This window comes from Oryx dammah, unplaced genomic scaffold (assembly GCF_014754425.2).
Source record: "Oryx dammah isolate SB20612 unplaced genomic scaffold, SCBI_Odam_1.1 HiC_scaffold_19, whole genome shotgun sequence".
NCBI lineage: Eukaryota > Metazoa > Chordata > Mammalia > Artiodactyla > Bovidae > Oryx > Oryx dammah.
In genome coordinates this window covers 15,193,771-15,206,457 of record NW_024070203.1, presented here as the reverse complement: position 1 = coordinate 15,206,457, position 12,687 = coordinate 15,193,771, and the positions used below count along the sequence as shown (strand labels likewise).

The 12,687-nt window shown below is 58.8% G+C and overlaps 1 protein-coding gene across 1 annotated transcript in view; it reads right to left on the bottom strand.

The window, feature by feature from the left end:
* LOC120879044 (maestro heat-like repeat family member 5) overlaps positions 1–12,687 on the bottom strand; it is a 59,624-nt gene that overhangs the window by 29,134 nt on the left and 17,803 nt on the right. Inside the window, 11 exon segments of the mRNA XM_040262076.1 lie at positions 1,715–1,887; positions 2,193–2,328; positions 3,825–3,929; positions 5,356–5,527; positions 7,009–7,155; positions 7,366–7,445; positions 8,251–8,373; positions 9,042–9,188; positions 10,180–10,299; positions 11,075–11,191; positions 11,472–11,579. Coding sequence (XP_040118010.1) covers positions 1,715–1,887; positions 2,193–2,328; positions 3,825–3,929; positions 5,356–5,527; positions 7,009–7,155; positions 7,366–7,445; positions 8,251–8,373; positions 9,042–9,188; positions 10,180–10,299; positions 11,075–11,191; positions 11,472–11,579 — 1,428 coding nt within the window.

The window sequence follows — 12,687 nt, the reverse complement described above, 5'->3', positions numbered from 1 at the left end:
TGATGGTGGTGGTGGTGGTGGTGCTGTTAGTGATGGTGGTGGTGGTGCTGATGCTATTGGTGGGGATGGTGGTGGTGGTAGTGATGGTGGTGACAGGAATGCTGTTGGAGGTGGTGGTGAAGGTGGAGATGGCTCATGGTAGCGATGAAGTTATAGTGTTTACAAGACCACATGGGGAATGCAGGACAGACTTGGGACAAGAACCCAGGTCTGTTCTCCACCCCAAACCTTCTCAGAACCATCATCCCTTGATCAGCAGACCCTCCCATCCTCTCCCCTTTCTGTGTTCTGTCCATCACTGCTTCCTGTTCGAGAAGCTGAGCTGAGTGCCCCACCCCTGTGTGCTGGGGACCATGCAGAGTGGGGCAGACTGCTCTTCCCAGGTCCTGGACTCTACATTCCTAGTCACTCCATCCACCTGAGAGCCCCAGTGCTCCAGGACCCCTTAACTCCTGGACGCCTCTGAGCTGGCCCCGGGAACCCTCCCTCCAGCCCTGTCTTCCTCCCTTGGTCCAGGTCCTCAGGTGTAAACAGAAGCCCTGCCTGGTTTCCCCATCCTGGCCCTGGACAACTGATGGCTCCAGGGCTTTAGGTTTTTCCCTACTAAACTTTTCCAGATTGGCCTCAGTGGGCTGACAGCCACTGCAGCTGCAGAGAGCACAGTTCTGGAGTCAGACAGGGCTGGATTCAAAACCCACTGGGCACCTACTAGCCAGGTACTGCCACTTCATCATTTGGTTCAGCCTGACTCCACTGAATGGGTGTTTACTGAAGCCTGGTTCTACCACCAGAGCCTGTGCTGGGCCCAGGTGGGACTCCACTTCTGGCCTGGAGGTCTAATGGGGAGACTGATAGACACACCCCGTACAGGGGTCTTCATTAGTCATGGGTTCAACAGCAAGAGGGACCACCATAGCGGAGACATCATGAACTGACCACTCCAAACATGAGGCTCTAGGAAACTCGGCCGGTCCAGCCAATGCCAGCATCCAGCCCACACCCGGGGTCCCAGCCTTGCTCATCTTCAGAAAAGGCACAGTTCACACAGATACGGACGGTCCCAGAGACTCGGGATCTCACTGAGATGATGAAAGGGACCTGGGGAGCTGCTGGACACCCCAAGCCACTGATTAAGGAGGGCCTGGCTGCAGGAGGTTGGATGACAGCAGAAGAAGGGAGACATGCTATGCCTTCAAAGGAGGAGGGTTTGGCTCTCAGAGGATGGGGACAAACCTTGGGAAAGTGAGGAAGTCAAGGCTGTATCTGCAGAGGGTCACCGAGAAGGACACTGTTTGGTGCCTCAGAGGATGCCCACCTCGGGAGCTAGCCAGCCAGAGCCGTCTATTAGGAATTCCTGGTGGCTGGAACTTCGTTGGCATCACTCTGCCCATTTCATGAGGAAGACTGAGACTCAGACAGAAGGAGCTTGTTCAAGATTGCACAGCCGTGAGAGACAGAGCTGGGACTCAAGCCTGCGCTGCTGACTCTAGCGTCTATCTCCAGCCCCTCCTCCCCCAACTCCTCCTTCCCAGGAGACATGGTCCTCCAAAGCTCTAGTTAATCACCAGAGATGCAGGTGAGATCCTGGCCTCGGTTTTAATACTTACACCCTGGCCCCAGGGGGAGCTCTGGCAGAGGGGTAGTGGTATGGGTCGGAGCAGAGCATGGCCACATTCCCCCACCCAGATCTGCCCAGGATTCTAAAGGCTTTGACCTTGATGACTTGGGAGCTCCTGGGCTGCAAGACGTGGTCCTTCAAGAGTGCCACCTCCTGGGGGCTGGGCAGAGCAGCCTCCTGGTCCCCGCTGCTCCAGAGCAGGGCTCCTTCCTTGCTGGCCTGGGGAGGCTCCTGGGTGGCCGATGCTTGCTCCTGTGAAGCTTCTCCTCCTGGTCAGGGGTGGAATGGGGCAGGGGTGAGGGTGGGCAAAGGCAGGCTTGGGGTCTAGGGCGGGACCTGCAGTGGGTGGAGTGGGGTCATCTGAAGTCAGGGTCATGCCTGGGTCCAAGTTTAGGGTGGGGAGTCAGTGGGTCTGCAGGGCAGGACAAAGCCATGACCGTGCTGACGGCTGAGGTTAGAGGCTGGGTCTGGGGGAGGTCTGGGGGGAGTTGGGTTCAGGAGTGCTGGCATGGGTTGGGCTGAGGCTGTGGCTGTGGTGGGAGCGGGTCCTCTGTGGGGACCCTCAGAGGCTCACCTCTCTGGTGCATGAGGAGCTTGTAGAGATGGTCTACCCCTTCCAGGCTGGAGCACTGGGTAGTCTTGTCTGGGTCCTGGCACAGAATCCCCAGCATGCCCACCAGCTGCCCAATTCGTTTGAAGTCCTCTTTGGGCTGTAGTAAGAGTGCAGAGAACCACTTATGCAGATCCTAGCAGCCACACACTCACCCCAGCATGGCTGGTGTCAGAAAGGATCCCCTCAAACTCTATGCAGGACTGGGATTCAGGTCTGGACAAAAGGTTTCTGTTTAGTTGCTCAGTTGTGTCCAACTCTTTTGCAACCCCATGGACTGGAGCCTGCCAGGCTCTTCTGTCCCTGGGATTTCCCAGGCAAGAATACAGCAGTAAGTTGCCATTTCCTTCTCCAGGGAGTCTTCCTGACCCAGGGATCAAACCTGTGTCTCCTACATTAGCAGGCGGATTCTTTACCACTGAGCCACTGGGGAAGGTCCCCAGACAAAATGTTAGGGGATGCCAAAAAAAGCTCAGGACACAAGAGAAAACTATCTTAATGCAATATTTATCAAAATCAAAATGAATGCTAAAAAATCTGTCATGAAAAAGTTTCAAAATTTTAAATAAAGACAGGATCTGAGCCTGCATGTCCATGACCTTGCCTCACTCACCTCACCCTAATCCCAGCCCTGGTTCCAATAAAGCTTTATTCACAACAACAGGTGGCCAGCCCAAGGGCCACCGTTTGCTGATTTGATTGTTTAAAACATCCTATTAAAATATTTATCTCGCTTGCAGAATGTTTTGGTGCCTCCACAAGTGTGCCCTAGGCAAGTGCCTGACTTGCCTCTCCCAGACCCAGTCTTATGTTGCAGAAGTTGATTTTGAGTAAATGGAAGACCCTTTGAACCCCTGCAGAGGGGTCCTCCTCACCAAAGGAGTGCTGGAGGGGTCTGAACACTGGAAGCTTGCCTTTGGCAGAATGTGGCTGTTTCCCAGCCGCCCGCCTGACTGTCCGCCTTCATCAGAAAGGCACGCCCGTTGGGCACCAGGCCGAGGAAGTAATCTCCTCATCTACCTGTGAGTCTCCCTGAGGAATCGATGCTGATTTTGGCTGATAAATGCAGAACCATTCACTCCCTGAACGCGTGCTGATGTTCACTCAACCCAAGGGCGTTAGTGACAGATGGTGGTTAAGCTGTGATCCGTGAAACGATGGAGATGGTGATGGACGAGGGCAGAGGGACAGTGGCTGCTCCGCACAGAGCTGCCTGCCCTAGTCTGGGGCAGGGCGGCACTCTCACAGTCTCCATCTGACGCCCACTGTGTCCCTCTGAGGAGGACTCCTTTCCTCCCATTTCCCTGAGAGACAGGCTCAGGGTGGACAACCTGCCTGAGGCTTCAAGCTGCGTTGGCAAAAGCCCAGTGTCCTGGGTCAGGCGTCAGGGAGCCTGGGTTCAGCCTTCAGCTGGGGCCCCCCAACCCCCAACCCCGGCTGTTTCCTTGTGTGTGGGGAGGAGGAGGGCCTGGCCAGGCCACAGGGGACTCGGGGATCCTTCCTGTCCTGGGGGTAGGGACCCCATGCGCCTTGGCAGGCTTGGGGAGAAGGGCGGCTTGGCGGGTGTTGGCCTGGGGCCAGAGAGACGGTACTCACGTCCAGGTAGAGGTTGTGGCTCAGGAATTTGAGGAGGGCCATGCAGCTGTGGACAGCCCGCTGCCGCTCGTGGGCCTTCTCCGACTCCAGCCAGACATACAGGTGCTGCAGGTGGTGGGGGCAGGGAGCGGAGCGGCCGCTTGGGACCCCAGCTCCCGACAGGCCCCGCCCCCAGCACAGACCACACCCCAGGCCACACCCACTCAAGGCCAGGCCACACCCTCGGCTCAGGCCCCTCCCAGTCCCACCCCACTCGCCCTATCCAGCCTTCCTCATCTCTTTTCACTGCCTCGGCTAATCCCTCTCCCAAGTGAAAGTGAAAGTGAAGTCGCTCAGTCGTGCCCGACTCTTTGCGACCCCATGGACAGTAGCCTGCACCAAGCTCCTCCGTCCATGGGAGTTTCAAGGCAAGAGTGCTGGAGTGGGTTGCCATTTCCTTCTCCAGGAATCTTCCCAACCCAGGGATCGAACCCAGGTCTCTCGCATTGTAGACAGACAATTTACCGTCTGAACCACCAAGCAAGAGGAGGTGTTAATTCTTTCTCTTGTAGCTGACACGCCCCTCCTGCTGAAAGTCTTTTGAGGCGCCAAGTTCTTAACCTGTTTCTCTGCAATGTATATATTTCCAGAACAATGCTTTTCTGTGCACACCACAAAGGCACAGAGTTACAAAGAAATACAAACGCATACTGAGACAGGTTGAACACTTCTTAAGCTGCATTTGAGCCTCTTTGTTACAGGGATGGACGATCTGACGCTGCGTGAGGATGAAGTGCTGGGAGATTCTGTGACTCAGTTGTGTCCTGTGACAACGTTTTCTCCTGGCCGGGCTCACACACCCCACCCCGACTTCCATCTGTGCACCCCAGACAGGCAGTCCCTGCTGCAGCGGCTCCCCTCAGCTCCACTGGGCCCCCAGCCTGAGATGGCCTGGCCCCTGCTGACCTAACCTCACTCTGACCCACTGCCCCCACCTCTGCGCCCACCCCAGGTTCCAGCCATGCAGAACCTCCCTCCATTCTGGCCCAGTATGCTTGCTGGGGTTGCTCAGCTTTGTTCCTGTGTGCCGTCTGCCCCGGGGCCCTCTCCGCCCCTCCTCTGCAGAGGCCTGCTGGCTCCGACCTCCACCCTCCCGGCAGAGGCAGCCTCCCCTGTCTGAGCCTCCCCTGACTCTGTTGGCTTCTCTCCCTCCCATCAGGGAAGGACTCTGGAGGGCAGTGACAGAGTGGGGGTGGTAGGCTTGGGAGCCGCCCTCAAAGCTGGGAACCTGCTGCAGAGGCAATTCTCTCAGTGGGAAGGAGGGCAGGGCCCTCCGGGCCAGGGCCACGCCTCTTCCCTCACCAACTCGCTTTGCTGTGGCCTACCTGGCCCACTTGCCACCAGGCTGTGCTCACTGCACCTGCCCGCTCCACTTGTCCTAAACCGCAGTGATCCCTAGAGATGGACAGCCCTCGTCTAGACCAGTCCCATGCCTGGCTCAGGCCCTGCGTTCTCTGCCCCGTCCCCTCCCCGCACTGCCCCGCGCCCTCACCGACAGCAGGAAGTGCAGCTCCTCCGCTGTGGGGTTCTGCATGATGAAGGTCTGCAACATCTGCTCCAGGGCCCCCACGGTCTCCTTGTAGAGTGTCTGTGTGGGGCGTGGAGCAGGTCAGGGGGCAGCTGAGCCCCAGGGCCAGAGGGATGGTTGAGGCCTCCTGGGGGGCCTCTGTGCATCAGCCTCTCATTGCCTGCTTCCTGCACGCTCCCCAGGATGGGCTGCACACTAGCAAGCTCATATCATGCCCAGGAAGGGCCCCCTAGGACCCCCAAGGGGTAGCTGTGGAACATGGGTGGTCTGGGACCTGCCCCAGGGCACAGGATTCTCAGTGGCCGAGAAGATTCACGAGCGTGTAACCCACTCAAGACCTGGCTCGGAAGGCTCTCGTGTCTACTTGAATGCTTTGCCATTGCCAACTTGAAATTCTCAAAAAAGGTTTAAACAAAGGCCCCTTGTTTTCCTTTTGCATTGGTCCTGCAAACACAGGAGACCCTCAATCTTGGCCGCTTGGCGAGTCAGGCTTGCCCAGGGAGGGAAGGGCCACAGGGAGTATCCACTGGAGGAGAGCCCTGGGGCGCTGGCCGTCAGCTCCCTGGGGCCCACTTCAGCTCTCTGAGACTACCTTTGTCACCTGAGAACTGGGCTGGAGCCAGACCCCTGTCAGGGTGGACGTGGACGCAGGGTGAGAACGAACAGGAAGCCCCAGCCCCGCGCCTGGCTCCGGGCTGAGCTCCCTGAGGGTCCGGCCGTGGGGTCATCACGTGGTAACCCGGGCACCCTGGACTCCCACAGGGCTGGAGTCTAGGCAGACGTCCCCCTTCTGGAGAGCCGCTGCAGTGGTGTCGCCCTGGGTCTAGGGGGCCCCTCACTGTCACCCACAACCAAGCTGCCAGTCTGCCGGCTGGCTGCATCCTGGACTCCGCCTGGGGAGTTGGCCTGAAGAGCCCGGTCCAGGGGCAAGGGGTGGAGATCAGCCCTGCCTCTCCCTCCCGACACCTCCACTTCTCTGAGCTGGTTCCCTCGCTCTCTGGATGGGTCGCTGCTGGGAAGCTGAGCTAACGCAGATGCTGGGTAGGCCTGGCGCCCGGCGGGGGCTCAGTTAGCACCGGCTGCCTGCCCTTTGCAGTGGGCCGGACGCCTGGCGGGGGCGGGGCCGCGTGAGGCTGCACGCGCCCCCCAGTGGCGGCTGCCCGCAATGGCCGGCATCTCCCCGCAGTGCGGCTTCCCTTGCACAGAACTTGAGAGGGTGGGCGGCCGGCCAGGGGCGTGGAGCGCACATCAGAGCTCCTTCTTGCAGCCACTAGCGCGGGCAGGACCAGACCAGCTGCAGTAGCGGCGTGGGTGACACTGAGCTGCACTCTCGCAGTGCCGGCAAGAGGCAGGGAGGCCACCCATTCTATGTACAGAGCGCTGCTTTGCCCCTCACATGGGACACCCAGGGTTTCCTTTCAGCCTCAGTGCTAAGGACCACTAGCTCTTGGATCATCATCCTCTTTTTACAGGTGGGCTCAGAACAGTTAAAAGAAACCCCCAGCCCTGGCCTACGGTGGGAGGCGGGTGCCTTAGTGTCCCCCTCCTAACCCTAGAGCAGTATGCAGGACTGGACATTCTTCCCTGGGGGCCCCCCTCCAGAAGGGGTGCAGGTGCCAGGCTTGCACCTGTATGTTGGGCGGCTCCAGAAAGAGGCAGGTGTGTTTCTCCAGGACCTCCAGCAGCGGCAGGGACATCACGCTGCGGAGGCTGATGGACAGAAGCCGAGATTTCTTCTCCAAGTCCAGCGGTGGCCTCAGCTTACTGTGGGGACAAGGCGGGGAGGGCGGGGACCTCCGTAAGACAGCCACCCACCTCCCACGGTGCCCTGCGCTGGCTCAGGTCCCTAGCCCTGCCCAGGAGGGCCTTGATGCCTGATGTCTCCCACCTCGTTGTCCTGAGGGGCGCCAAGCCTGAGCCGTGAGGCTGATGGTGAATGCTGAGCAAAGCACTGTGTGGGGCCGGGGAGCCTACCAGAGACTGGAGATGATGTGAATGGTCTGCTGGCGAGTCGGGGTGCACAGCGTGTCCTGGGGCTCCTTCTCCATCAGAAGCTGCAAATCCCGGGTGAAGGCTGAATCTTTCCACATACCTTGGCCTGTCCCACTTCTGACACCAAGTCTCCTTCCTATGTAAAAGCCTGGGTGCCCAGCACCCCTCTAACCTGCAGGATTCTGCTTCTGCTCTGGATCCTCACAGGAGGGCCTCTGTGATCTGACCACCCCCCACCCCCCACATTCCCCTGGCCACCTTAGACAATTAGAGCATAGACTTTAGAATCAGATGGATCATGCCTGAATCCTAGCTACCCACACATGAGCTCGCATGACCCTGGACACACCTCCAGACTGCTCCGAGCTTCGTGTATTCACAAGTAACATGATGCTGTTGCCCTTGTGTTAGGTGGGAAGCAAGGCATGCAAAGCAGTGTGTCTGGGGCACAGGAGGGGCTCAGAAAATGAGACTGTTATTTTTGTTATTGCTACTGCATAATTATTTATCACTTGTGAGTTTCCTCCACTATCCCACAGGTTCTGCGAGGCCCAAACCCCTAGTAACTAGTGGTGCAAGCTAGGTCACTATTGGCAGAATGGATGGTGCTGGCCTTCCCGGGTCTCAGCCACATCAGCTGTGTGGTGGATGTCCCTTGGCCAGCTCAGGGTCACTGTAGGGAGTGAGTCACGTGAGGGCCGTGGATGTGCTTCCAGATGTGAAAACCTGTGAGGGGCTTGTCCATGCTCTAGAAGTCCAGCTGGCCCATCTCTTCCACTGGTGCCTCTTGTGAGTGCTGCTGTTTGAGGCGGGGTGCCTGGTCCATCCCCAGGAAGCCCTTCCCCTGCCCAAGGACCTTGCACTCACCATCAGGCACTCGAGGAGCTCGGACACCTGCAAGAACTCGTAGCTTTGGGCACCCTCGTTGCGGCTGATGGCCCCCACCAGCATGAGTATGGCCGTGAGGAAGCTCTGCTTCAGGGTCTCGTCCTGGGGTCAGACAGTGGAGCAAGGGAGCGGGTCGGGGAGTGGGAGTACCAGAGGGGTGGGAGAGCAGGAGGGCCACCGTCACATGTGGCAGCAGGGCCGCTGCTGATGGGGGGCAGCAGAGACCTCTGGCTGGGGCTGCACAGGCCCCGGAACGGGGGGGACCCATGTGATTTTAACAATGTGAATAGTTGATGATGCTTAAGCATCAGGAGGTGCCCGTAAGAAGCCCAGTGTCCAGCTTCTCATGATATGCGGCTACCCCAGGCCCAAAGGATCAAGTGTGCAGTGGCCTCACAGGGCTGCCTGGCCCCTCATTGTTCCCAGGGTGCAGGGTCAGGGGACTGTCATCACGGGGCATCGAGTTCCCGCAAGTGAGAACCCAGGGCTTGCTTTCGGGGGAGGCAGAGGGCTGGGATCCTCATGAAAACCCATGAAGCATTAGGTGGGAAGCATGAGGAGGAGGCCAGGCCCATGTTGGGGTGGGGTGGGGTGGGGTGGGGAGGTGGGCTCCCAAGCCCTGGGAGGTCTAATCCTAACCCCACTCTGGTGGGCTCCGGGGCCCTGGGGGGTATGTATAATCCTGACCCTGCTCTGGTGGGCTCTGGGGCCCTGGGAGGTCTAATCCTGACCCTGCTCTGGTGGGCTCTGGGGTGGGCCAGGGGTCATACCCAGGAGCTGTAGTGGAAGAAGAAGATCATCCGGGACAGGATGTTGTCCACCCATGGAAGGATCTGGGCCTTGGCCTTGTCCGCCATCTGGCCGTAGGCGAGGAGGATGGTGCTGCTCGCCCACTTCCACTGAAGGTCCCCCAAGTTCTGGGCACAGTGGGGTGGAGGTGGGGCAGGTCAGGCGCACAGGGGCCCTGCTGAGCCTTCCCCTGGGGGTGTGGTGATGGGAGGTACCCCAGGCACTAGCAGGGTCCTGGAGGCAGGGCGGACCGCAGTTTATATCACAAGGAAATAGGGGAGATGGGGCTGTCTCCCTAGGGGCGGTGGGCTGGGTCTCGTGGGGTCACTCGGAGGTGTACCCGGGGGTGCTTGTCTCTGCCAGAATGGGCTGGAGTCTAAGCCCCTCACCCTTCTGGACTTGGGGTGGCCCCTCCCCAGGGGCCCAGGACCTGGCCCTCTTCTGTCCCACCTCAGGCTGCAGGGGGCCTGGGAGGGTGTGTCTGGACCTAGAGAGACAGTGATGGGGCACCCGGCGTGTTGGCTCCAGGTGAGACCCAGAGAGTGGGGGCCCTCGATGTCCCGAGGACACTATGATCCTGCGGCCCGTCAGTGACTAGACCCTCTCTGAGGGTCTGAACCTCGGGTCCCAGCCGCTGCTCTACCACCCGCCAGGTGCGGCACTGCAAGGAGGAGGCAGGACCTCGGCCGTGGTCCTGGTTCTCACTCATCCCCCCTCTGTCCTATCCTGGCTCGCCTCCTGGGGTTGCTGCCACTGCTTCCGCCTTGGGAGCTCCCCGAGGCTGGCCTCGAGCCCTTGTCTCCTGCTTTGGACAAGGCCCAGGATCAAAGAGCTACTGACCACCACGTGGCAGGCAGGCAGCCACGCGGGAGCTGTCCCGGAGCCCCTGCTGTGTTGGCCTCACAGCTGGGCTCCCTGCAGCCTGGTGGGAAAGAGGGAGCACCATTGAGGAGGGGGAAATTGTGGCGTGGGGGCCATGCTGCTGCTGCAGAGGTGGGCTGGAGGCCGGGGGGCGTGGCCCACAGCCTTTCCCCCTAATTGGCCCCAGGAACCCCCACCCCACGGAGGCTCAGCGTCCCTGTCCGCAGTCCAGGACTCCGGCTGCCAGAGAGCCAGCACCTTGGGGGAGAATCTGTTCAGGCTCCACTTGATGGGCGTGCTCCGGCCAAACTGCTCCAGGACAGCCCAGACGTGGTCCAGGTGGCGGGCGGCGGCCAGCCCCACAATGAGCGCGATGCCCTGTGGGGGCGGGTGGCAGGGGTCACTGATGTGGGCTGGTAGGATCCGGCCTGCTCCTCACCTGGGTGTGTGGAAACTGAGGCCCAGGGAGGGAGGGAATTTGTCCGAGGACACAGGGCACCTGCCTCCCACCAGCCTGGGAGGACATACACGTCTGAGCCGAGCCTTTTGGGGCGTCTCTTTATGAGGGCTGGAGGTGAGAGTAGGGTTGGGGGAGAGGTGACTCTGTGGAACCCTGCTACCGCTGCCTCTCCACCCCCAGGTCTCAAGCCCCACGCCAGAGCGGGGAATGAGGGTACAGCTGTGATGGGCTCGTAGTGGGACTGGGGTCAGGGCTCAGAGTGTGGGACTGGGGTCAGGGCTCAGAGTGTGGGACCGGGGTCAGGGCTCGGAGTGTGGGACTGGGGTCAGGGTTCGGAGTGTGGGACCAGGGTCAGGGCTCAGAGTGGGACCAGGGTCAGGACTCATTGTGTGACTAGGGTCAGGGCTCGGAGTGGGACCAGGGTCAGGGCTCTGTGTGGGACCAGGTCAGGGCTTAGAGTTGGACCAGGGTCAGAGGTCAGAGTGTGTGACCAGGGTCAGGGGTCAGAGTGGGACGAGGTCAGGGCTCAGAGTGGGACCAGGGTCAGGGCTGAGTGTGACCAGGGTCAGGGCTCAGGTCACAGCTCAGTGTGACCAGGGTCAGGGCTCAGGTCAGGGCTTGGAGTATGGCCAGGCTCAGGCTAACCCTGTGGTCAGGGTCAGGCAGTTGGCTGAGTGGCCGCCACAGCCTTACCTCCCTCTGCTTGGGCCACTGGTGGGATGTTTCCAGCAGGGTTTTCAGGTGTGTCCTGACGTTGGTGCCGTTCTCTTCGGCTTGAAGCATCAGCCCATAGTAGATGAACAGGAAGGCCTGGGGAAGCGTTCAGCTGCCTGTCTTGAGCCTGAACCCCTTCTCTGCTCCCCTGTCCACCGGGCAGCCTGCCACTTCCCTGGTGCAGGCCGCCTCGCCCCTCTGCTTTGTGACCAGCAATCCCTGGCCTGGTGGTGAAGCGTCAAGGGTGTGGCTGCAAGTCCTACCGCCTGGCCCTCGCCCTCTGTTTCTTTCGGGGCCTGGGGCTTGCTCTGGGCGTGGGGCTCAGGGACAGAGCCCTGGGCCTGTGCAGTGGGCACCAGGGGTGGGAGTGGCCCACCTTCTCCGGGGGCTGCTCCTGCTGCGTCCGGTCGGGCCTGGTGAGTGCCCCCAGAAGCTCCTTGGACCACTCTTCCGTGTTCAGAAACGGCACCGACTTGATGGCCATCTGTGAGCAGATGGGGGTGGGCGGACAGAGGGTCTCTGTTCCCACCCTATGAATCTCTCCCAGCCTGGCCTGCCCCCACCCGCTCAGGGTCCCGACTCCGCCGTCCTCCTCCCTGCTTCCCCCTCCTGAGGCTCCAGGGCCCACTCTCTGACTTGTTTGCCCGCCCTTGGGGACGAGAAACCTATTCTTCAAGATGCTCCTCCCTGGAGATTGTCAAGGAGGGGCTGGAAACCAGGAGCCTGACCATGTCCCCAGGGCTGGGCCGGGGCTCGGCTGTCATAGAGGCCTAGTGGCGTCCCCTCAAGGTGACTGCACCAGCGTGTGGGTGCCTGGGGGGCAAGGTTGGTCTTGTTCGCCCATGGCTGTCTTGCCAGCCCCTTACAGTGCCCGACAAGTAGTTGACACTCCGTTAGTATTTTTGAATGAAGGAATGAATGAACCAATGATCAAATGAATGAGAAGTCCCTCTTAAACATCAAGTCCTAAAGGCCCTAACAATGCATCAGTTTATGATGATAAATACACAGCCCCTCTATTTTCAGTGTTCCTGGTTTCCACAGTACAATTTGTCTAAGATTTTGATCCTAAGATTTTTTTCTGATGGAGACTCCTTTTAATTATGCTCCTAACCCAAATACCTTAAAAGAAAAAAGGATTGGTAAATGTGAAGATAAACATTTCAAGAAGTTTGTTTAGCCAAATCACCATAAAGTTGAAAGACACAGTAGTTTTTTTTTTTCTTTCTATGATTTGTTGCCAAGAGTTAATATCATTGATAAAGAGCACTTTTTAAAACCAATAAGAAAAAGATGACAATCCACTTAAAAATGGAGATATATAAACTCAACCTTACTAATATTTAAGAAATGGAAATTAGGATGATGTATCATTTTGGCCAAGATTGAGAAATAGTAAAAGCACCACATTTTGGAGGTGATTGGATCACATTAAAGTGCAGGTTTGGGCAATGTTAACTAAAATTTATAGTTTATATTTATGGAAATGCATCCATTTCCCCAATTAATTCCGTTTCTGGGGATCTACTGTAAAGGAGCACTAGCAGGGCCAACTTGGAGACAAGGGCGCCCTCTGCAGGCAGGACTGTCTG